The 22951-nt window shown below is 39.3% G+C and overlaps 2 protein-coding genes across 2 annotated transcripts; one reads left to right on the forward strand and one right to left on the reverse strand.

Moving 5' to 3' along the window:
* Positions 1 to 658: 658 nt before the first annotated feature.
* On the forward strand, positions 659 to 1483 carry SODALDRAFT_333488 (hypothetical protein). The gene has a single exon (XM_028611987.1). It carries the CDS (start codon positions 1098 to 1100, stop codon positions 1383 to 1385), a length of 288 nt encoding a protein of 95 aa, XP_028466664.1. The 5' UTR covers positions 659 to 1097; the 3' UTR covers positions 1386 to 1483.
* A 30-nt stretch (positions 1484 to 1513) lies between these two features.
* SODALDRAFT_333489 (peroxisomal adenine nucleotide transporter 1) lies at positions 1514 to 3443 on the reverse strand. Its single transcript, XM_028611988.1, has 4 exons — positions 2997 to 3443; positions 2366 to 2928; positions 2072 to 2309; positions 1514 to 2018 (listed from the first exon to the last, which is right to left on the reverse strand). The coding sequence occupies exons 1-4, from the start codon at positions 3101 to 3103 to the stop codon at positions 1886 to 1888; spliced, it is 1041 nt and encodes a 346-aa protein (XP_028466665.1). The 5' UTR covers positions 3104 to 3443; the 3' UTR covers positions 1514 to 1885.
* Between the last annotated feature and the right edge of the window lie 19508 nt (positions 3444 to 22951).

The following is a 22951-nucleotide window of genomic DNA, read 5'->3' on the forward strand; positions in this document are numbered from 1 at the left end:
TAATAGCCTTAGCGACACGAGATTCTATCTTTAAAAGGATTAAAATAAGGTGTTATTATCGATAAAAACGCGGTTATTATAAATAGCTTTTAAAAAGTAGTTATATAACTACCTTAAATATATAACTATCGAGCACTAGCTTATAGGCTAGTAAGTGTTAACGAACTAATATAAGTAGGGCGTGGCACGGGTAGTTAAAATCGTCACAAAATAGGTCAAAATTAATTAAGGTAATTATGTATAAATATAACTTTGTCAGGACCGTCAGAGAATTCCTGCCACCGTAATATCGGTGGTGAAGATTCTGCAGGTGTCTACGCCGGTTATAATCTCGGCAATCCGGCCCGTTACGTAATCGACAAGACTATGGTCTGTTCGACAACAATTCATAACAAATAACAGCCCCACAATGGAGAATTTTGTTCTCGTTTATCGTGTTCCATAGTCCTGGCTATCCCAACCTTAAATTCTCCTTCCTCTTCCTGGGGGTTCTCTGTCCACCACGCATGGGAGCTGCGCAACCGCTGATACTTGAAGACGCTATGCCAGAGCTCAAGGATGACCAAATAGATCAAATTCTGAATGAAGCTGAAGCTCGCCTGTCATCGACGCGGCCTGATGACCAGAATGGTCTCTCTGTCATAGGGCCCAGGGTCTCCAAACCCGCTGCAGAGGTCAAGTTCCGGACTTCGCAACTCAACAATAATGATCTAACTATTCGAGACCCGCGTACAGCATCGGCTGTTTCTCAGGTGTGTGGACGATTCCCATTGGTTTTCTTTGAAAGAAGTGTATGCGTCTTGTCGTCCCGAATGCCGCTCCTATGATGAGATGTAACCCTTTCTCTAGTGATGCGATGGCGTGCTCATTTTGAGCAACGCTATCGCAAAGTCATGATCACCCATTATATTTTCATAGTTACTCTGATTGCGGTGGCCTGATGCTTTCCTTACGAATACTATTGTTCCGATTGCCAGACAACCCAGACAACTGACAGCTTATGGCAGGAAAAGGATAATGCTGGTCCAGGCTGGTTTGAACTGCCCAAGACGGATCCAAATGATAAGGAGTTGAGGCGAGATCTCCAACTGCTCAGAATGCGAGGGACTGCCCTCGATCCCCAGCGTCATTACAAGAAGGACTCGCTGAAGCCTCGAATACCCCGCTACGCCCATATCGGCCGCATCATCGAAGGACCAACGGAATTCTACAGTTCTCGGCTCACACGTAGAGAACGAAAGCGTACATTAGTACAAGAAATCATGGCCGCGGAGGCGGCATCGACCAAATTCAAGTCCAAGTATGAGAACATTGGGGCCCAGAAGTCGAGTGGGAAAAAAGCATTTTATAAGAAGTTAGTAGCGCATAGGCGTCGCCGCAATTGAGACATCTCTAGACCCGGTTTTCCCTGTCATCCTGCTCTTCGTACGGAGGTAGTTCTACTCTGGCCTCCGTCGGTGTAACCTTAATACACAATGGGTGTCATTGCACATCCTGCTAATATCCTTTTAACAGAAATGATGTATTGTGCGTAATTGTGTGTGTGTAGTTAGGTTGACCTCCTGTATTACAATTTTCTCCTGCATCATTTTGGACATCCTTTCGAGACTCAAATCCAGAGACAAGCAGGCAAACAAGAGCCCTTCACTTCCTGGAGGCAACGTCTAACAAGTGCTAACTTGCTACTCTGAACAGATTGACTAATGCGCGAAGATATGAAACCCACAACATCCCAATCATGCCGCCATCCAATCCTGTATTCAAACTTCTGAGAGCAACTCCTGAGCAACAAATGTATACAACCTGTGGGTAGAGTACTTTCCGCTGCCACAAGTCCTGACACAGGCGTATTCAGAGTATGCCACAATCATGTGTGCATAACACCTCACCTCTGCATAAGGAGCTTTGTTTGTGCCACATGCTGAACCACTTGGCTCCGGCTTGCGGACAACTTGTTTAGGTGACTCACGTGCATGGTCTTTATGTATCGCATAAACAGGAGCAACATCAGTTCCATGCTGTAATATCATGTCAGTCGTCTGTTGTACCAGGGTCAGTCATGGCTACGAACCGCTCTTTTGACATCATTAGGATGCCTTGAACTAGAAGGCCTTTCAGAATCTGAGGCCCAATGCCCTTGAATAGGCCAGAGGGCCCTTCCCGGTCCACAATGAACTTCATGACCTCGCCAAAGGTGCTGAATGGTCGTCCTTGTCTTTCCCGTGGTGGGCGAGATTGCAGGCCTACTTTAGCAACAATAAGTGGCTGGGTCACAATTGTCGCCAGTGCCTTGGACATGGAGCCTAATACTAAGGAAGAGTTAGCAACAATAGAAAAGACAGGACAGCAAGAAATGGAGGCCTACCGAAGGCCTCCCACGGCCGCAGGTTCTTCTTTCCGGGGAATAGACTGTCCTTTAACCTCTCATAGGCTCCGTATGTGATGGCTGGGTTCACCACGAGTACGAGGCTTGCCTTCAGCCCTCTCCAAAGGCCGAAAAACCCATCATCACCATCAATCACCTCTCTCGCTGTTTCGAAGAACCCTTTCCTCTCACATTTGTGCTGTGTTTGTTGCCGTGTGGTGACGACAGCAACCGGAATTGTGAATAGCTGGGCAATGGCTCCAGCAGTAGCTCCAAGAGAGAGTTCGACAAAAGTGGACGGAGGCCCTGCAACTTTCGAGGTCTTCACATAGAGGGTACGCACGATGGAATACCAGTAAAAATAGGCGAAATTAGTGGACGCGACACCAACGAGCGAAGCATTCATTCCCGCATAGAGGCCTGACAGGCCCTCTTCGGCGACAATCTTCGAAATTGCATCCCACGTGGATGTGTAGTGCATTTCCTCCCCTAGCGAGGACGGAGGGTCCGAGGCTGTGGGCGATGGGCGTGCCTTGACCTGCACTTGAAGACGCGTTTTGACTCTATTTGACGATATTAGTCGCTTGTTAGGACGAAAGCGTTTGGTAAATGTAGCTTGATTATTTCTCACATGTCCAGAGGATAAACGAGTGCATTCGCTAGGACAGCCCCTGACGCTCCGGCCATGGCACGCCCCCACGGGGAAAGCGTAGCGACTGGTTTGGACTGGGCCACCATGTTGGCTGCAATGGGGCAAATGTGAGTCGGGGTCTTCGACTCAGAGCCTCGGCTGCCGTGCAAGCAGCAAAGGGAATGTTCAGGGGAGTTGCAGTGGATAGGACGAGGATCAACTTCGGTCGAGAACAAGGCGATGAAGTGTTGAAATTGCTACGTCGGTCTACAGCAGAGAGATCGGGGCAGGAAGGCACGGAGCCTTTGAAGGTAAAAGTGGCATTGAGCTTGATGACTGTTGAGAATGAGTTGTAGGCTTTGGTTGTCTACTTTGGACCTCGGCCTCTGTTACATTCTGCCGTCATCCACGGGTGTCATTCCCGGTAAATGAATCGGTGGACCGGGACAGTACAAAAACCACATCTCTACCAGAAAACGCCAGCATAACTGGCAGTGGAAGAAGCCTCGGCAAACGACAGGCACTCCGTATCCACTTTAAGAATTGTCAGAAGGAGTAGGCGGCGTACCGGGGCGGTACTTTGGGTTCCCCCAGTCGGTTCTAAAGGGTACATGTCACGCGTGTCACACGGCCCTTTTTATAGTACTATTTAAGGTAGATAGACATTCCCTTAGAGTACCTTTGGAATCTCCAAGGAATAAGAATCATGAGTTCGCGTACCGATATTCTTATTCTGACAGTTATGAGCCCGGCGCTCTAGTAAAACGGCTCTATTCTGGTCAATCTAATAGCTCTATATCTTTTTAAAGCCTCGAGATTGTTATGGTGAGGGTTATTTATCGGTAATATCCGCCTACTTTATTAGACTACTCCTTCGAAGAGTCCTTTATTCTTCGGCCTTACCGTCGTTGTAATCCTTTGGCCCAGTCTGCCGTTATTGTCGCATAGGCATAGGACTATAACAGGGTCCCTAGGGGATCTATGCCTAACTAAGGGCTTCGGACCTCGGGGATCAGGATATAATACAAGCTTAGCAGCTTGCCCTACGGGCAAGGCCGCTGCGCTCGCCCCTGCTGGGGGCTATATATATAACCCGATTATCTAACCATATTATATAGATATATATACTAAGCAATATATAAAAGTATTATTATTTATAGATAAAGGCTATTTATTTCTAATAGTTTCTAAAACAGTGTAAAACTATAGAACTACGAAGATATACTATAAGAATAAACTTATAGATAAATATATATATTATACTTTCTTAAGTATATAAAGAAATTATACCTTATATATAATATAAAAAGAGCGTTATATAATAGAATTAGAATTATATTATATTTTATTTATATAGTTTTTATACTATAGTAATATAATATAATAATATAAAATAGGGTTAAGTTTATTTTACTTCTATTTAACTTCTTTTTATAGTGTATTCTTCTTTAGCTCCTTATATATCTATATCCTTCTTTGTTTAATACTTATATTAGAGTATTTTCTCTATAACTACTTCCTAGTAATATATATACACCTTTAATTTCTTTTTAGTTCTTATCTTATTTTACTGTATCTTATCTATTAGCTTTATCTTATATACTATCTTTATTTTATTGTATTTTATATTAATTCTATTCTGACTTTATAACTTTATAAGTTTATATAACATCATTCTCGATAACTACTTTATATTCTACTTATATTATATGTATATTAACTTTTCTTTACTTAAACCTAAGGATATAATTCTTATATTCTATACTCATAATACCTTACTTTCTTATATTTATACTGTATTTTATCTATTAGTATATTATTTAATATATTATTCATATTTATATAGTATTCTATTATCTATCTTTTACTTTTTACTTTATATATTATACTCTTTCTGATTAAATATCTTCTTTCTTAGAATAATACTATATCTCATCCATGTTTATTATAGTACTATATATTATATTCTGCTTATGTTATAGTACTATTTATATTATTTCTTATACTTATATTTACCTAAATATATCTCATTGTATCTATTATCTTCTATTTACTTTTATATAATATACCTTTTTATTTTTATTTTATTTTACTTATTATCTTTTATCTTTCCTTGTCCGTATTTCTTTATCTTTATCTTATTAGCTACGTCTAACCTTATTCTACTTTATATTACCTATTACCCTTATACTATTTATTTTCTTTATACTCTTTTATATTACTTTTATTCCTATAGTTTTTATAGTTTCTCTTAGTACTATAGACTTAATTCAACCTATACTTTATACTTTATTCTATATTCTATTCTATATTTTATTTTATTTCTTATTCTATTTTGTTTTGTATTTTATAGCCTATTCTTATCCTATTTCTTATCTTGTTTTTTATCCTATTCGGGGGATATAGTATATAGCAGCATAGTCCGGCCGTTAAATACGCATGAAATCCGCACGGATCGCCCTTAACTAGGTACCACACGATTTACTGTATATTATATATTAATGCAAAGTACCGAAACTTTCACAGCTATACTACTATATACTTTAAAAGTATGTCCCCCGCAAAAGACAGCAAAACCCCGAAAAACGGGCCCGGGCGGTAGTACTACTACAAAAACTAAGGCTGCTAAAAGTGGTCGGAAAAGGAAGCGGGCCAGCTTTAGTAAAGTATTAGAAGGGTGGATATTGGGAAAGACCGGATAGAATCCAAATAATATATTACCTATAACAGAGTCTACACTACCTAAATTAAGGACATAAAAGACTTATATAGATATAACTTATTATAATATATATACACGAGATGTCTACTTTACTAGGACTATTACCATAATTATTATATAAACGCTATTTAATATACGATACTTATAAGCCTAGTTTATAACGCCTAAACGATATATTAACAGGCTGCCCTATCCAACTATAAAAGTAATCACGTTTTTAAGTGCTCTTTGTATTATTATTATTACTATTCTTACTCTGCTATTCTATCTAATCTATAGGAGCCTAATTTAGACTATACAGTCCTTCTTAGATAGCTATAAAAGGGAAAACCCGGGATCCCGGCGAAAACGTCTATACTTATCCTTAGATAGAGTAATACCGTTACGGGGCCGATATAGCCCCGGTTTGTCCCCTTTATATATCTGGATTACACCTCTAGGCTAATAGCTAACAGCAAGGGTAATAGGCTACAGTTCGAGTTAGCCTAGGCCGGTTATTAGGGAGGGAACGGGGGGCCGAAAGGGTACCGCGGCGTCTCCACCGTATAGCGGCCGCGGCATACTATGTCTGGCCTCCTTATATCCACGGGGACTATTCCTGTTATCCCTTCTATTTAATTAATAAAGAGAAAAGGTAACGTAGATATTCCTGCCTCCCTTAAGAGAGTAGGTACTTACTATATCCGGTAGTAGGCAGGAAGGGCAGGGCTCCGCCTATACCCGTAAAAATAGTAGTGTTACGGCCAGCCTAAGCCCGACCGTCGGAGGGACCAATACCAACGGGATCTGAAGAGGTATTAGTCGTATAAGATAAGGAACAGGATTTAGGGAAAGTACAGAAAGAAGGTCACGTGCTAAGTCACCTAACCTAGGTAATCATAACGGTCATAGGATAATCACAACGATCAGGGATTATTACGATTATGAAATGATCGTTATAATCCCGTAATGGGTCCTAGAGACCTAAGGCGAGGATAGGGGGATTAAGGAGCTATAAAGACCTATAGGGGCTGCCTATAACCAGTAATCACTCTAGCCTTAGTGACTAATCTAAGTCTTTACTAATACCTACTTTTAGGAGTATTTAGTGAAGAGGTATTAAGCCTTACGATCGACTACGAACTTAAGGATTATCGGCTAGTAGTGACTGTATACTTACTATGGATATAACCCCACGATCACCTACCTAACCTAAGGACTCCTAGACTTAGTGTTAAAAAGCCCTAGATCGTAATATTTTAAACACTCCGTTTAGTAAGTACGCCCTTACTCACTGACCGATAATTAAGACAGGAACACTATATCCTCTAATAATAGTAACCGAGCTACGAATAATAACACTGCTAGTGCCCGGAACGCGACGGACTAGGCCGCTACGATAGCTAGTCCGCCTCCCGCGTATAATAACTCCGGAGGGAGTAGCGGTAGAGGAAACCTAAGCGGTAATATTAACATAACGGTAATTATAAGCCTTATAAACAAACTTTAAGCCTTAAACTAGGAACTACGACTTTAGGTCTAAACGCAGGGATAAACCGTTAGGACGTAATTTCGATATCCCGAGCCTGCTAAGTTCGATAGCACTCGAGGAAGGCTTTAAGGGTTCTTAACCTAGATACGCAGCTATCTCTTATATCACCAAAGTTCAATTATAGGAGAGACGGCCAAAGTCTTTTATACTACCGCCTTCCTAGAAAGGGATACACTATCGTGGTTTAAGCCTATTTAACGCGATTACCTAGAGCACGAATAAGATAAACGAGAAGATAAGACTAACCGAATCTTCGACGACTATAATACTTTCGAAGAATGGATTAAGAATATATTCGGGGATCCTAATAAATAACGAGTAGCTTAGCACCGCCTTCAGAACCTAAAGTAAAAGGGATCGGCCGCCGAATTTACCGCTAAGTTCTAATAGCTAGCTTTATAAGTTAGCTAGGACGACGAGGACCTTATCTTAGTATACTATAAAGGACTTAAGGATAAGGTCCAGGGCGAACTATATAAGATAGATTAGCCGGAAGAATTCTCGGAGTTCACGGCACTTATAACTCGAATCGATAATAGGCTATATACTCGGAGACTATAAAAGAAAGGGAAATATTATACCGGAGTATATTAAGCTAACACCTTAAAGAAGTAAGCTAACCCTTAATAGTTCGAGAATACCTTATATAGATAGTATTTAGGACCTATAGAGATTAATAATACTAACTATCAGAAAAACACGTAAAAGAGTATTCGGTAGAAGAAGGAAGTAACCTGCTATAACTATAATAGGAAGGGACACTTCGCCCGAGAATACTACTAACTAAAGCGGGAATAAGAAGTAAAAGAGACTAACGGAGTGGAAGTATAGCCCGAAGTACCCCACGCCTTACTCTCGTGGATAACCTGCTTTAACGATAACTATACTATATATAAGTCTAGTAAAGATAATACAGGATAGTACCCTAAGCGACCTTAATAAACCTTAGTAGTTATATTAGTAGTATATAACGAAGAAGATAACGACTAAATAAATAAGGCGCTTAAAGATAACGAAGATATAGACGCTCTACTAGGACTATAGGTATAGGACTAGGTATAAAGGACTAATAGAACCTAGGAGTGGGTGAATAGATAAGACGAGCTAACTATAAGGATATCTTAGCTAGTGTAATATAGTAGCGAAGAACTACTTACGGATAACGAGAACTATATCGGTATACTAGTACGCGTAGTAGAGTAGAGCCAGGATAGCGATAACACCGAAGAAGTATTATAGCGACTTATAGAAGAATAGTATAAAGAGTATCGATAGGAACCATAAGAGATCCGTGAAGGATTAACCACCCGATAATAGTAATAGTATCCGAACTATAGTCTAAAGATTAACGATTATCTATAGCTAGAACCGGGATATAGCTAGCACCTATAAGTATAGTGGGCAGACTATACTCTAGACGGATATAATCTCCACGAGCACTAGAAGCACGCGAATAACTTCTAGCCTAGGAAAGGAGAATATACTAAAACTATAATCGGGATAGTATAAGAAAAGATAGGATAGATCGTTACCTAATAACACTACTAGAACGGACTAGTAATCCTATAGCCAGATTAAACCCGACCTACGGGGTATATTACGGGTAATATACCTTATTCGATATATACTAGGGACGCCTATAAAATACACTACGAATTAAAGGCCAGGGAATAGCGGACGCTATAGGTATTAGAAGGCTATAAATACGAATAGTATAATAAAGGCCTACGACGACGAATCTAGAACGTAATATTAGAAGAACGAGCCAGGGAGTTTAACGTATTAATCGACGGACCCGATTACTAAGGGTTAAGAGAAAGATTCAAGAGGAACCGACCTCCCCATATAATAAAAAACTAGGAGCACTTCCGTATAAGGAGTATATATAGGAAGCCTTCGAGATTTACTTTATAGGGATCAGGGATTACCTATATACCGATATCCGGATTTACGGTATCGACGCGCGCGTAATAATTAATAGCGGAGCATAAAGAAATTATATATCTCTAAGATTCCTTAACGAATAAGGAATACCGTGGTAACGAAAGTAACTATAAGATAAGTACGAAATACGAAACGTAAAGGGATAAGCTATATCTTATAGTAATGGTATTATTAATAAGGAGACGGTATTACTTTAAGTTATTATCCAGGGGAAAAAAGGAACGATAACCTTCGATATAACCGATATAGGGAAGCGAGATATACTACTTAGAATCCCGTGGCTACGAGAATAAAACCCTTATATAGACTAGAGACTTAGCTACCTTTAGTAGGGGTTAGTTATTAAGGAGAGATCTAGAAACGATCCCTTAAACGACCCCGGAGAAAGACCCTTAACGGGTATACGCGGGAAGAAAACGAAGAAACGAAAGAAATAAGTAAAACAGGACAAAATAGCGTAAAAGATAGTGTTTAGCCGGGACTAAACTAAATAATAAGTAAAATGCGAATAGAAACTCGTACTCGTATTTATTAAGATAGCTTAGAAGGATAACGAACGACTAGTATATATACCCGAGGAATACTCTTAATATAAAAAACTCTTCCGGGAAGAGTTAAAAACCGGTTTACCTAAATATAGGTATTATAATTATAAAATCCCGTTAAAGCTAGGAACTAACCCTAAGTTCTATAAGATCTATAGCCTTAACCAGAAGGAGAGAGACGCCTTACGCGAGTATATCCGAGAATATCTCTAGAAAGGATATATTAGACCTTTAACGTTACTAGCAGGATACCCTATCCTATTTATACTAAAGAAGAATAGTAAACTACGACTTTATATAGATTACCGATAGCTTAACGATATTGCTATTAAAAATCGCTACCCTTTACTATTTATTAACGAGTTACGAGATCGCTTATAAGCAGCGTAATAGTTTATAGCACTTAACCTAAAAGGAGCTTATAACCTTATAAGAATTAAGGAAGGAGAAGAATAAAAAACTGCGTTTCGGACGTAAGAAGGATACTTCGAGTACCTTATTATACCTTTTAGATTAACTAACGCGCCTACTACCTTTTAGTCTATAATTAACGATATACTATAAGAGTACCTAAACGATTTCGTGGTTATATACCTTAACGATATCCTTATCTTCTCGAAGACCCTTAAAGAATATAAAGGGTATATTTATAAGATTCTAGGCAAGCTCTAGGAAATAAAGCTACTAGTTAAGCCTAAGAAGAGTTAGTTTTATAAGAAAGAAGTTAACTTCCTCGGATTCACTATTAATCTAGGAGAGATCTATATAGAAGAATCGAAAGTCTAAGCCGTTATAGAATAGCTTACGCCTACGAGTATTCGCGATATTTAAGCGTTTTTAGGCTTCGCTAACTTCTACCGATAATTTATAAAAGATTACGGAAAGATCGTAACGCCCTTAATAGGAATAACTAAAAAAGATTAGAAATTCGAATAGACTAATAAGGCCGAGGCAGCCTTATAAGAAATCAGGAGGAGAATCCTTAGTAGACTAATATTACGTATACTAGACCTTATAAAGCTATACGAAGTAAAGACCGACGCCTCTGATTATGCTTTAGGAGGATAGTTAGGATAACGAGATAAGGAAGGACGACTATACCTAGTAGCCTTCTTCTCGAAGAAACTCCACGGACTAGAACTTAACTATTAGATCCACGATAAAGAGTTAATAGCGATTATCAAAGTATTTAAGAAATAGAGACCGTACTTATCCGGGATAGAGTACCCTATTAAGGTCTACACTAATTATAAGAACCTAACTTACTTCACTATAAGCAAAGTGCTAAATAAACGATAAGTTAGATAAGCAGAATTCTTATTAGAATTTAACTTCGAAATTTAGTATCGGAAAGGATTAGAAAACGGAAGAGTAGACGCGCTTAGTCGCTAATAGCTACCAGAATAAGCGAATAAAGAGTATTACGCTATACTCTAATAGTAAGATAAGAAGCTAATTAATAAGTTCCGGGAACTTATACTAATTAAAAGAATTAACTAAGATATTATTCGATAAGCGTATAATCTACTAGCGTATAGTTATTAGGGAGTAACTAAGACGTATTAACGACTACGATAACACTACGGATATCGAGGAACCAAAGAATAAGTCCAAGACTATATTAAGAAGTACGAAGTATATAATAAAGCGAAAGGATTAAGGTATAAACCCTATAGACTACTATAACCACTACTTATTCTAGAAGCGGTATAGGAATCAGTCTTTATAGACTTTATTATAGGATTACCTAAATTAAAAGATCTAACTATAGGAAAAGAGTATAATAGTATATAGGTAATTATAGACCGATTAACTAAGTACGCGTACTTCTTACTATTAAATACTATAACTATTACCGAATAACTCGTATACACTTTCCTAAGATATATTATAGGAAACCACGGAATACCGAAATAATTAGTTATAGATCGGGATAAATTATTTACTAGTAAATTCTGGAAGTCTCTAGTCGCGTAACTAGGGATAGATTACTGATTATTAATAGCGTTTTACCTATAGACTAATAGATAAACGGAAAGGATAAACTAAACCCTTAAATAATATCTTAGATACTACGTTAACTATAAGCAGGATAACTAGGTTAAACTACTACTATTAGTATAGTTTATATATAATAGTGTACTAAGCGAATCCAGTAAGATTATATTATTCTACGCGAACTACGGATTTATACCTATAGCTTATAAAGAACTAAGAGAAGCGTAAGAAGCACCTAGAGTAACTAAGAGAGTCGAAGAAATTAAGGAAATCCACGACTAGCTACGATAAGACCTAAAGATAGTTAGAACCAGAATAAAAAAATACGCCGATAAAGCAAGATTAAAGGGACTAACCTTTAAAGAGGGGGATAGCGTCTACCTTATACAATAAAATATTAAGACTAAATAACTAAGCGATAAATTAGACTTTAAGAAGATCGGACCTTTTAAAATTTTAAAGAAAATCTCGGATACTAACTACCACCTTTTATTACCCGAGACTATAAAAATATACCTAGTCTTTCACGTTTTACTATTAGAACTAGTATTATAGGGATTATAAATAAAAGACCGTATCGAAATCGAAAATAACGAAGAATACGAAGTCGAATGAATCGTCGATTACTAAGAGAAGCTAGACGGTATAGAATATTCTACTAAATAGAAAAACTATAAACACGAAGAAAATATATAGGAACTAAAAAATAACCTAGTTAATTATAAATAACTCCTAAGGTAATATAATCAAACACTATTAGGACCTAGAACTAGATAACCCGCTAGTATTCCCGCTATATACTAGACTAAAGTCCGCTAAAACGCTAGGAGAAAGCGCGACTTCGGGATATATAGTATCCTATTCGGCGATAAAGTCCGGGGGGAGGAGTTCGGAAGAAGAGGAAAGGGGGCGAGCCGGTATAGCGCGCTATTACTCCTTTTCTGCCTTTTCTTGCTCCACTCGTTCTAACTCCTCTAAATCGTTAATACCCCGAGAAACCGTCTATATTATCTTTTCGAACTATGATTTCTGTTACTTCCGAAGACGCTGGATACGAGCGTCTAGGAGGGCCTGTTCCTCTTCGACCGCTTTAAGCTCGGCTTCTAGCCTAGAGTGTTAATCCCCGATCTTACGAAGCTATTAAGGAGAAAGAGGTTTCGCGTTGTAGCGGGGTTGGTTATTACGAATATATTCGACGTAATGATCAGAATCGGGAGAGGCGGCGTAGGACGATTAACGGCCGCGATAAAAAGAGCAAGGATTCGGCATCTTAAGGGGGCTCTTTAAGATTAGTCCTAAGAGAGCGTTACGACGAATAGTAGAAGAAGAGTAGGATTTCTTAATACGACCGGATATAACGATTAGTAACCGCCGGAATAACGAGAAAAAGAGAATAGAGAAGAAGACTAATCCTCGCGGGGAACCAGGAACTTATAGGTTATATAGCCGTTAGGATATCGGCAGAGAAGAGCGGGGGTGATATTACGGCCAGCCCAAGCCCGACCGTTAGAGGGACTAACACTAACAGGATCTTAAGAGGTATTAGTCGTATAAGATAAGGAACAGGATCTAGGGAAAGTACAGAAGGAAGGTCACGTGCTAAGTCACCTAACCTAGGTAATCATAATAGTCATAGGATAATTATAACGATCAGGGATTATTATAATTATAAAATAATCGTTATAATTCCGTAATAGGTCCTAGAGACCTAAGTCGAGGATAGGGGGATTAGAGAGCTATAAAGACTTATAGGGGCTGCCTATAACCAGCAATCACTCCAGCCTCAGTATTCAATCTAAGTCTTTACTAATACCTACCTTTAGGAGTATTTAGTGAAGAGGCATTAAGCCTTACGATCGACTACGAACTTAAGGATTATCGGCTAGTAGTGACTGTATACTTACTATGGATATAACTCCACGATCACCTACCTAACCTAAGGACTCCTAGACTTAGTATCGAAGAGCCCTAGATCGTAATAAGTAGATAGTTAATAGAAGACTAGGGCCTTTTCCTTTCCTTCTTTTCCTTGATATAATGCTTTAAAGCTTATTATAGGTTTTCCTTATTATATTCCGGTTCACGGTCTTATAGGCTTACCGTTATAGTATCGTACTAACTAGTAGTATCTTCTAGTTCTTTATTATTAATATCCTATATAATTCTAGTACGTGGTTTATAACTTGTGGGTAACGGTATAGTAGTGCGGGGTAACTAGATAGTATAATAGCGTTATTAATAATATTAATAATAATAACTATTAATAATATCGTTATATAAGTATCTCTATATCGTAATAGCGCCTTAGTAGTAGTATTCTAATAGCCGTAAATACCTTCTCCTAGTAATAACCGCTACTATAAGCGCGGTATAACCCGCGTTATACCGTATATATACCCTTATAGTATTAAGGTAGTATCGTATTAGTTAATAGATAGTAGGTGCTTATATTATAGTAAGCACCCAGGGTTATACCCCGATACTATCGAAAGCTATTCTAATACCACGGGTATAGGTGCCGTATACTTCTAGTATACTAATAGCCAGCGTCCGTAAAAGGATATAAGTCGTCCCTTTATCGTAAGAGTACTATTAGTGTACTAGGGTAAGTAAGTCTAGTAGGTTTCTAAGTCCCCCCCGCTACTAAAAGGTAATAGTAGCGTCTTATAAAAGTCTATAAAGCGTATAAAAGGGCCAAGGCCGCCGGTAGTGTAGGTATTATTACGGTAAGATTCCCCTTCTAGTATTTTAGTAATACCGGGCTAATACTTAGTATTCTATAGGCTAAAGAGCGCCTAAACACAGCGGCTTCGTCTTTTAGACGGGCCGTCTCTTAGGCGTTACCTTCCGGTCACGGCCGCGGCGGTAGCTTATCGGCGGAGTTATAGGAGGTATTACGCCGACTTCGGCGCGTTAAAGACATAGCGGGTATTCTATTAGATTATTATATAATGGCCTTAATAAGGTCTCTTTATAGCCCCTACACAGTGCCGAGTCGGCTAACTATACTAAGGCCTTAAGTATAATAAAAGCGTGGTTAGTACCTTTAAGGGGAGTAAGGAGGAGGATAATAAGGAGTAATCGCTTCGGTACCGCAGGGATCCTAGCTTAAAAGGCCCTTATTTAATTATAAAGAATCGCTATATTCTTTCTGCCCTGTTACGGTGCTATTATATTTTCGTATATTATATAAGTCTTCCCTACTCGTAAGCGGTCTTCTTATAGCACCGAAAAGGCTTTTATAATCCTCCTTAGCTATATCGTAGTACTAAAACACTATATACTCCGCTATCTCTGCCCCTCTATTACTATAAGGGCACTATATTAATAAGAACCCCGGTACCCTCGCCTTGGCTAGAAAAGCCCGTAGACCTAGTTTTTCTGATTTAATCTAGGTAAGTATAGAGCTTTTTAGCTTAAGAAGGCCCTATACTTTTAGAGGGTACGTTATATTAGGGGGCGGCTTAGCGCTATTACGGCACACGTATAAGGCCGTTTTATCTCCGCCTAGGTTCTGCCTTATACCTTTATAAGGGCTTTCCTTAAGGGCGTAGCCCCCGCCTAGGATATTAGGGCGGTTAGTTAAGCAGTCTACGTAAGGGTAGCGTAAGTCTTATAATACCGATTTGGTAACGCTAAGGCTCTTACCGCGGTAGCTACTCTATCTAGTATCTTATCTTCTATACCCTCTTCTTCTATCCGGAGGACCTTCCGCGTATTAAGGCTTAAAAGGTAAAGGTTAAGGGGGGGGATAAAGGTCTCCTTTTCGAGGACTTTAATAGGTATAGCCTTATAGGCTCCCGCCACGAGTCTATGGCACCGGTTCTATACCGCTATAAGTACCGCTATAGGGCCTTACCGGGGGCCTACTCTAATCCTATAAATAGCCGAAGCGTAGTAGGCTATTACTAGTTAGATAACTATAAGGTATAGTCTCCTTATATCTATAAAACTATACCCCTACGCTACCGCACTAAGCCTTAAGAGGGTATATACTTAGGTAGTAAGATGGCTTTTTACCTCTTTAGCGTAGTATCGGAAGTTAAGTTTCCTACTAAGCTAGACGACTAGGAGCCTTATCGCCTCTATTACCAGTAACAAAATAGCGTTAAGGGGGAGCAGGGTAGGTAAGGGTTAGCGGGACTTTATAAAAGGGATATAAATACACTTAGCTAGTTTAAAGTATAGTCTGTTTATTATTTCTTAGTCTAAGTAAGCACGCTGTGCGGTAGCGAGGCAGTGCCGTATTTATACCTTTATTCTACTAAAGGCGATAATATTCGCGTTATCAGTAACACCTACTACTATCGTTTTAGCGATCCTTTTTAGTTCCTTATAAAAGGTAAAGATATAAAGAATAAAAAGGATAGGAGAGATTAAGGAGCCTTATAGTATACCCCCGTAGAGATACTATAAGGGGGCCGTTTTGCCGTTAAGTAGTAGCTAGGCTATATAGCCTTAAAGGAAGGTACTAACTAGAGTAGTAAGCTACTAGGGAAAACCGTTACTTTTAAGTACCTTAAGGAGGCGGGAGTAGGCGATAGTATCGAAAACGTTTTTTATATTTAGTTATAGTATTAAAGCGGTACCGCTATAAACCTAGCTTATCTTTACGGCCTCTGTAACTCTTTATACTACTATCTCCATACTTTGCCCGGTTCGGTTATTTATTTATCCCTCCGGGAGGAGCTAATACTCCTCCGCTATAATAGCGATACAGTTAGCTAATATCCCCTTAAGGACCTTACCTATTATTGTCAGACAGAAAATATACCGCTATACACTTATTTAGGTACTTCTAGTCTCTTATATAGTGTAACACACCCCCGTAGCCTTATATAAAGGACGATCTTCGTACTTAATAAAGGTTGGATACATTACTAGCATCAAGGCGGCTCACTCTTATTAGATACAACGCTCCTCTAGTGGATCTCTCTTATTTTTAAGACATCGCCTCGGCCAGGGTTCGAACGGGTGACGTTTAGTAGGTTTGCAGGGAAATTACAGGATAAATCCTCCCGGGCTTATAACTGTTAGACAGAAAATATACCGCTACACCAAAAGGGAATTCCCCACTTGTGTAGGTACTTCGGGTCTCTTATATAGTGTCATATGTTAGAACACAAATAAGGTACGCGGAATTGTGTGTGTATTCATCTAAGTGAAGTTTGTGATACTTTATAGGGATGTCTAACTATAAGGAAAAAGCAGGGGAAATAACTATGCATATATAGGATCGAGGTACTCCACACGTCTAACACAATATAGTTTATCACACCTCCATAAGGTGGCTATAGCATCTAACAATTATTATACAAATGCTATTTAACGTATAATATTTTCCAGCCTTAACACCACGAGCCTTATACTTTATAAAATCAGTAAAGATCGAAAATACCTCCTATAACCCCGCGTATTATATACTCGCCCTATAAATGGACCTGGTTATATAGTTATATTTTAATAGCCTTAGTTAGCAGGCTCTAACGTTAAAATATTATGTATCGCTCGGGCTAGTATAGGGGATCGTATCCTGGTATCGCGAGTAGTTTTTAGCCTATTCGAAAAAACGGTCTGGCCGGCCCTAGACTTTAAGCTAGCACGAAATAAAAGTATTACTTAGACCCAACAAACAACCCTTTTATATCCTCTACCTAATTACTAATTAACCACGTGCTAACCTATTTAAAAACTACCTTATTATAGTATATCTAAGTCGAGGGCCCCCTATAACTTCCGGCCCTACGCCGCACGAAACTATTACCTAATTAGGCGCGTATACATCTAGAGTAGTGCGGGAGTTATATATCTAAGCCCCTAAGCTAGTAGTATAGTGTTATCGTTTTAGATAAATCTATAGTCGCGCGCCGTTAACGTGACTATCAGAAATAGGTATTCTGCCGACGTATAGGTCGATCAACTTCTTAGTATTATATCTTAAGTAATAGTCTTATAGGGTAAACGACTTCTAAAGCAGGTAGTCTAGCCTTATAGTAAGCTAATAAGATACTCGTAGATATTCTGGGGTGCTTTTTAGTCTATAGCCATATATCTTTATACGACCTGCCTAGGGACCCTGATTCGAAGAGCGGCGGCGCTACTGGCCGGATTATTAAGTAAACGCTTAAAGAGGTGCTTCCTACGATCTGCTAGCCGGATAGTATCTTTATCCAAGATAACGCCTCCACGTATATAGCTCACATTATTCAGAATTAGATCCGGCCCTTCGCGTGCAAGCATAGAATATAATTACTGGATTAGCCTTTATATTCCCACGATTCAAACCCCTATTAAGGACCTGAGGAAGCTGCTAAAAGAGAGGATCTGCACGCGGTATCCTGAGGTCTGGGATATAAAGAAAAACGAGGAATCGTTAGCGTTACTCTACTAGGCTACTATAGAAGTATGGGAGGGTTTAAAGGAAGAGCTTCTATAAACCCTCGTGGACTCTATACCACAGAGGGTCACGGCTATAATTGAGGCGGGGGGCTAGTACACAAAATATTACAATAGTATATATATACCTTTCGAATCTACTACTTTTGCTCTATCTATTCTGAATTTTCCTTAATCTTTATATACATTTCGTAAAACTATATATACTCGAACTTATGTGGCCTTTTTTGGTAGGACTGTTAACTATATCCAAGGTAGGGACCTACTCGTCACTTTTGGCGAGGAACTGTAGGAGGCCTTATAGGCCCTTTACACTATTATTTCGGGGCCCTATTCTATCTAACTATAGACATATAGAATATAAAAGGTTTATAGGTAGTAAGCCTCCATAATCTGCGTATCTATAGTACCTAGAAAGTCGCCTTAGTATCAAAAATAAATTCCAGAGCCCTTTCTTATATAAGTTAGAACCCTGGGCTTAATAGGGAAAAACTGGGGTTTTTAGAATATAGGCGTAACGATGTAAAAGGCAGGGTAGTTTCGCATAAACCACCCGTCTAGTTTGGAGACGTAGGCAGGTTCCTAAATAAGCACTATATTAACCGAAGCTTCTAAAGCCTAGTCTAGGATAGTCCTTTATGCCGAGGACTATTCATCGATATTATATTAAATAAACCGGATATCTTTCGAACTAAAAGGCCCTTTACTTATAGAATTTAGGACTTAATAGCTCAAAGGACCTCGTAGTCTTTACTAAAGGGGCAGTAAGCTCCCTTGCAATTATACTACTTATAGGTCTTATATTCGCAGGTTCCGTGATCGTCACATATACTATAACAGTGGTGCTTAGCCTCGTAGCCTTCAAAAGCGTAGATAGAGCAGGTATTAAGACCTTTACAGGACCCTAGGGTATACCCAAATTTCCAGCATTTAGAACACTGGGTTCGAGGGGTTATAGGCCTATATTTATAGACCTTTAGCAGCAGGCCGGCTATATAAAGCCCCTGCTTTAGGCAGTGCTTCTAGTCTTTAGGAATAGGCACTAAGATAACTATAGTGTCGTAGGCAATATTCGGAGCCCCTAGCTACTAAGGCTTACCCACTACCCTAATAGAGTTAAAGGTATCGATTTCGGTGCCTAGTGTTTTAAACCTACGCCCTAATATAGGCTTCGAGTTAAGGCCTTTTACGGTGGCTTAGAAAGGTCTGTTAGTTTCGGGGGGGGTTCGCCTCTCCCGAGGGCATTAGTAGGAACTTATTTAATAATAAGGTTATACTAGTCGTCTATGGGCTAGGGGGGCTAAAAAGGCAGGTTAAGCTCTTTAAACCACTAATTCCATAACTTTCAGAGTTACTAAACGCTGTATTTAGGGCCCGGGGTCAAAATAAAGTTCCCTTTAGTTAAAAGGGTAATAGACGTAACTACAGGGGTTTTTAGGGCCCTACTAAGCCTGTTTCGAAGCTTAAGGGGGTCAAAGTTCTCGCGGGGGATCTTAGCCCCTTCTATAGGCTAAAGAACTACCCTGCAGATGTTTTTAGGGTCTTTTAGGAGGGGTGTTAAGGAGGTAGGTATAAAAGCTGCTAAAGCCCCTAAGGTAATAAGTGCCTAGGGTGCTATAAAGCCTTTGTTCCCTTCTAAAGCCTTGCTATAAAGAGGTTTAGGCTATTCTGTAAGCCTACGAACTACCTAAGCTAGTTTGTTAACCTTCTATTTAAGCGTGGATAGCTATAAGCTTTCTAGGGCACCGTTTATAGCAGATTTAAGCCCTACGGTTAGGACTTTAATCCAGGGGGCAGGGTCGAGGCTATAAGCCTAATAGGGTAGCTAAAAAGCCTATTAGAGTAGCTCATTAGCCTAGGTCTTACCAGTCGAACTAGTCGACGTCTAGGGCATAGAAGAGGGTTCTCCAGAGGTTCCAGTTCTTCCAGGTGCCTTTTTAGTCTATTTAGAACCTAAAAGCCTCTTCTTTGCAGCAGGGGGGAGCCTAAAGGGCGCGTCGAAGAGGCCTTTAGCCTCTACGTCAGAGGGTGATTCGGTTAGGGTCCTAGAAAGTCGTTTAGGGGTTAGTGTAGAGGGGCTTAGGTACCTTTTCGAATTAAGAGGCGTAATAAAGGTTAAATCCTCTATACTTCTAAGGCTTTCAGGGTCTTCTTCAGAGGCCTTACCTATATCCACTTTACCTAGGCTCTCTATAATTATAGGACGAAGTTATTCCGACTAGGCTAATCGTTTATTCCGACTAGGGTCCAGGTGCCGACAGGTGCTATAACGACTAATAATCCGGCATATGTTAATTTACGTAACGGCTATAGCCTTTAATTAATCTATCCTTATAATTATAGAAATATCGTTTTCGTATTAATTAATTGAATATCTTTTTCTACCGTAGATCTAGATATAGCCGCTTAATTATATTATCGATATTAGACTATCCATTTATTCTATCGGAAGCAGTTTATATGATTCTCTGCTACTACGATTCTACTACGACCTCTCCTACGTCCTTTTCCCCTTATACTACGTGATCCTCGCGGGCGCCCTCAACTTCCTCTTCCACCCTATAATATATGCTACTATAGCTAAAGCTATTATTATTAGTATTATTATTATACCGTCTACCGTTCCTTAAATTAACGTATATCCTATTCTCGGGGCTACTATACCTTTTCTTCCTCTCGCTCCTACTTAGATAGATTATATGGACGCGACGTAGCGTTACTTCGGCGTAGATTACTACCACGGGGGATTAAGGTAACGGGGATATCTTTAGCCGTAAATCGGAGACGCCTATAACTAACCAAAATAACTATAAGTTCTAAGATCCTTTATCGCCAATCTTCTTTTATAAGGTCGCAACCTAGGTACTAATAAGGGTAGAAGTCTAGATAATTAAACGCCCGCCGGGGTTATTCTTACTCTTTTTTAATAATATCGTATATGTAGGGAACGCTAAACTACATTCTAAACTACCTTATAAAATCGGTCAGCGGCGTTATTTGCTTTAAGATACTAAGAGTAAGGCGATACTATGTTATTAGTAGACTTAAAGTATACCTACTCTATCTAGGTCCGGTATCTTTTATCTCATTCTAGGTATAATACTCCTATATCTAGCACAAGGCTTCATTAGCTTAGTCCTTTTTATATATTACTTATTAGTTCTGAACTATCTCCTCGATACGCTCAGTAAGAAATTTAAGATCCGTAATGGAGTTTAGTAAATAGTTCTTAATCTGTTTATAGATAGACTCTATACGCGATATAACGTGAATACCGAAGTTACGATAATTAGAGATATAATAAGTAACGAACTGATAGTGCTAGGGTATCTAAGTGGTTAGGGTATACTATATAATAGCCTCTTATTCCGGGAAAACCTTAAGGATTAGCAGCTATACCTATTTATAATTCTCTTCTATTTTGCATATATAACGGCCTTCTGGACTATTATAAAACCGCGCGGGTCATTCGTTATATCTGCTTATTAAGGAATAGTGATATTAATCGGACCTTCTTAACGCCCTAAAAGCTTACTAAAAAGAGATGTCTCGCGATTTTATTCCAGATCGTCGGTATCGTTATTTTAAGGGTTTGTATTATAAGGCTACTTCTAGAGGGTCTTAACCTTACCCTGTATATTCTTTATAATATACTATATATAAGTCTATTAGTAGAAATCGGGGAACATAGGCTTAGCCATGTTCTTAAATACGTTCTTAAAGTCGGTGATTATAGTTACTATCTTTATAATACCAATGGAGGCGTAATAGATAGCGAGATACTAAAGGACCTATTCGTAGGCCTTAAAGTCTTCCTTATTTATAAGGGCAAAGGCGATATTAAAGGTAGTCTATATATTCGTAATACTATACATATTTATAAACGGTATCGGTTAGGCCCTACCCGAGATCCTAGGGGGCCTAGAAGCAGGCAGTCGAGTCTTAGTTCCTCGGGAGGGAACTAGCCTAGCGCCTTTAAGAAGAATAGATATACCGGTAAAAGTATACCTCGCCACGCTAATATAGTAGCGTAGCCGTAGTATAGACGCCCTAGTTCGACCGCGTAGTGCTTAGGAAGTATAAAGGCTTTATAAAGCTATAGAGTTCTATCCGTACCTAGATTTAGAAAGAGAAGATAAGCCTTCGCTACTTCCTTTTTATAAAAGGCGTGTAGGATATAACGATACCGTGCTATTAATACGCTAATAGAGGGCCGGAGATAGCGGAATATATCGTGTTATAGTACTAGGATATATTAATAGAGATATAAGAACGCCTCGGGGCCGATATAAGCGCGCGCTTACTAATAAAACAGGACTAGCTCTTAGTGCTCCGGCGTAAGTAGATCGCGGGGAAGGTCGCGAAGTAGTCCTATAAGTCGGGCGCTTTCCGGACTTCCGACTAGTACGATAACTTAAATTAGAGGCGTAGTAAAGCCCCTATAGCGTAGGGATCTCGGGTATATATACGCGGGCAGATAAAGACGGATACGAAAAGGAAAAGTAAACGGCGAGCAAGACTTTTATTAATAGCCGTGATACGGCTATGTTATAGCCACGCTACGTAATAGCCACTTGTTACTCCTCCTGTTCCTTATTTATATACTTATCGGAGCTAACTACTCCCCTATCCACTAGATTAACCTTATCCTTACCCTTACTCTTATCTTCGGTGGCGGAGGCGGTAGGTTACCCGATAACAGAATAGGAAGGTTCTACGATATATATTAGTAGCGGGGTTAATATAGGAGAGGCGCGGGGTAACCTATAAGATAGGTAAGGATAGCCTTTAATATCTTACTATGACGAGCGTATGTATA

Source organism: Sodiomyces alkalinus (assembly GCF_003711515.1).
Source record: "Sodiomyces alkalinus F11 unplaced genomic scaffold SODALscaffold_5, whole genome shotgun sequence".
In the NCBI taxonomy this organism is placed as follows: Eukaryota; Fungi; Ascomycota; class Sordariomycetes; order Glomerellales; family Plectosphaerellaceae; genus Sodiomyces; species Sodiomyces alkalinus.

Coding starts and splice junctions, on each gene's coding strand:
- SODALDRAFT_333488 (XM_028611987.1), top strand. CDS start 1,098: ATGCGAGGGACTGCCCTCGATCCCCAGCGTCATTACAAGAAGGACTCG.
- SODALDRAFT_333489 (XM_028611988.1), bottom strand. CDS start 3,103: ATGGTGGCCCAGTCCAAACCAGTCGCTACGCTTTCCCCGTGGGGGCGT. Junction 2,310..2,365: donor GCGGCCGTGGGAGGCCTTCG/GTAGGCCTCCAT, acceptor ACTCTTCCTTAG/TATTAGGCTCCATGTCCAAG. Junction 2,019..2,071: donor CTAATGATGTCAAAAGAGCG/GTTCGTAGCCAT, acceptor ATGATATTACAG/CATGGAACTGATGTTGCTCC.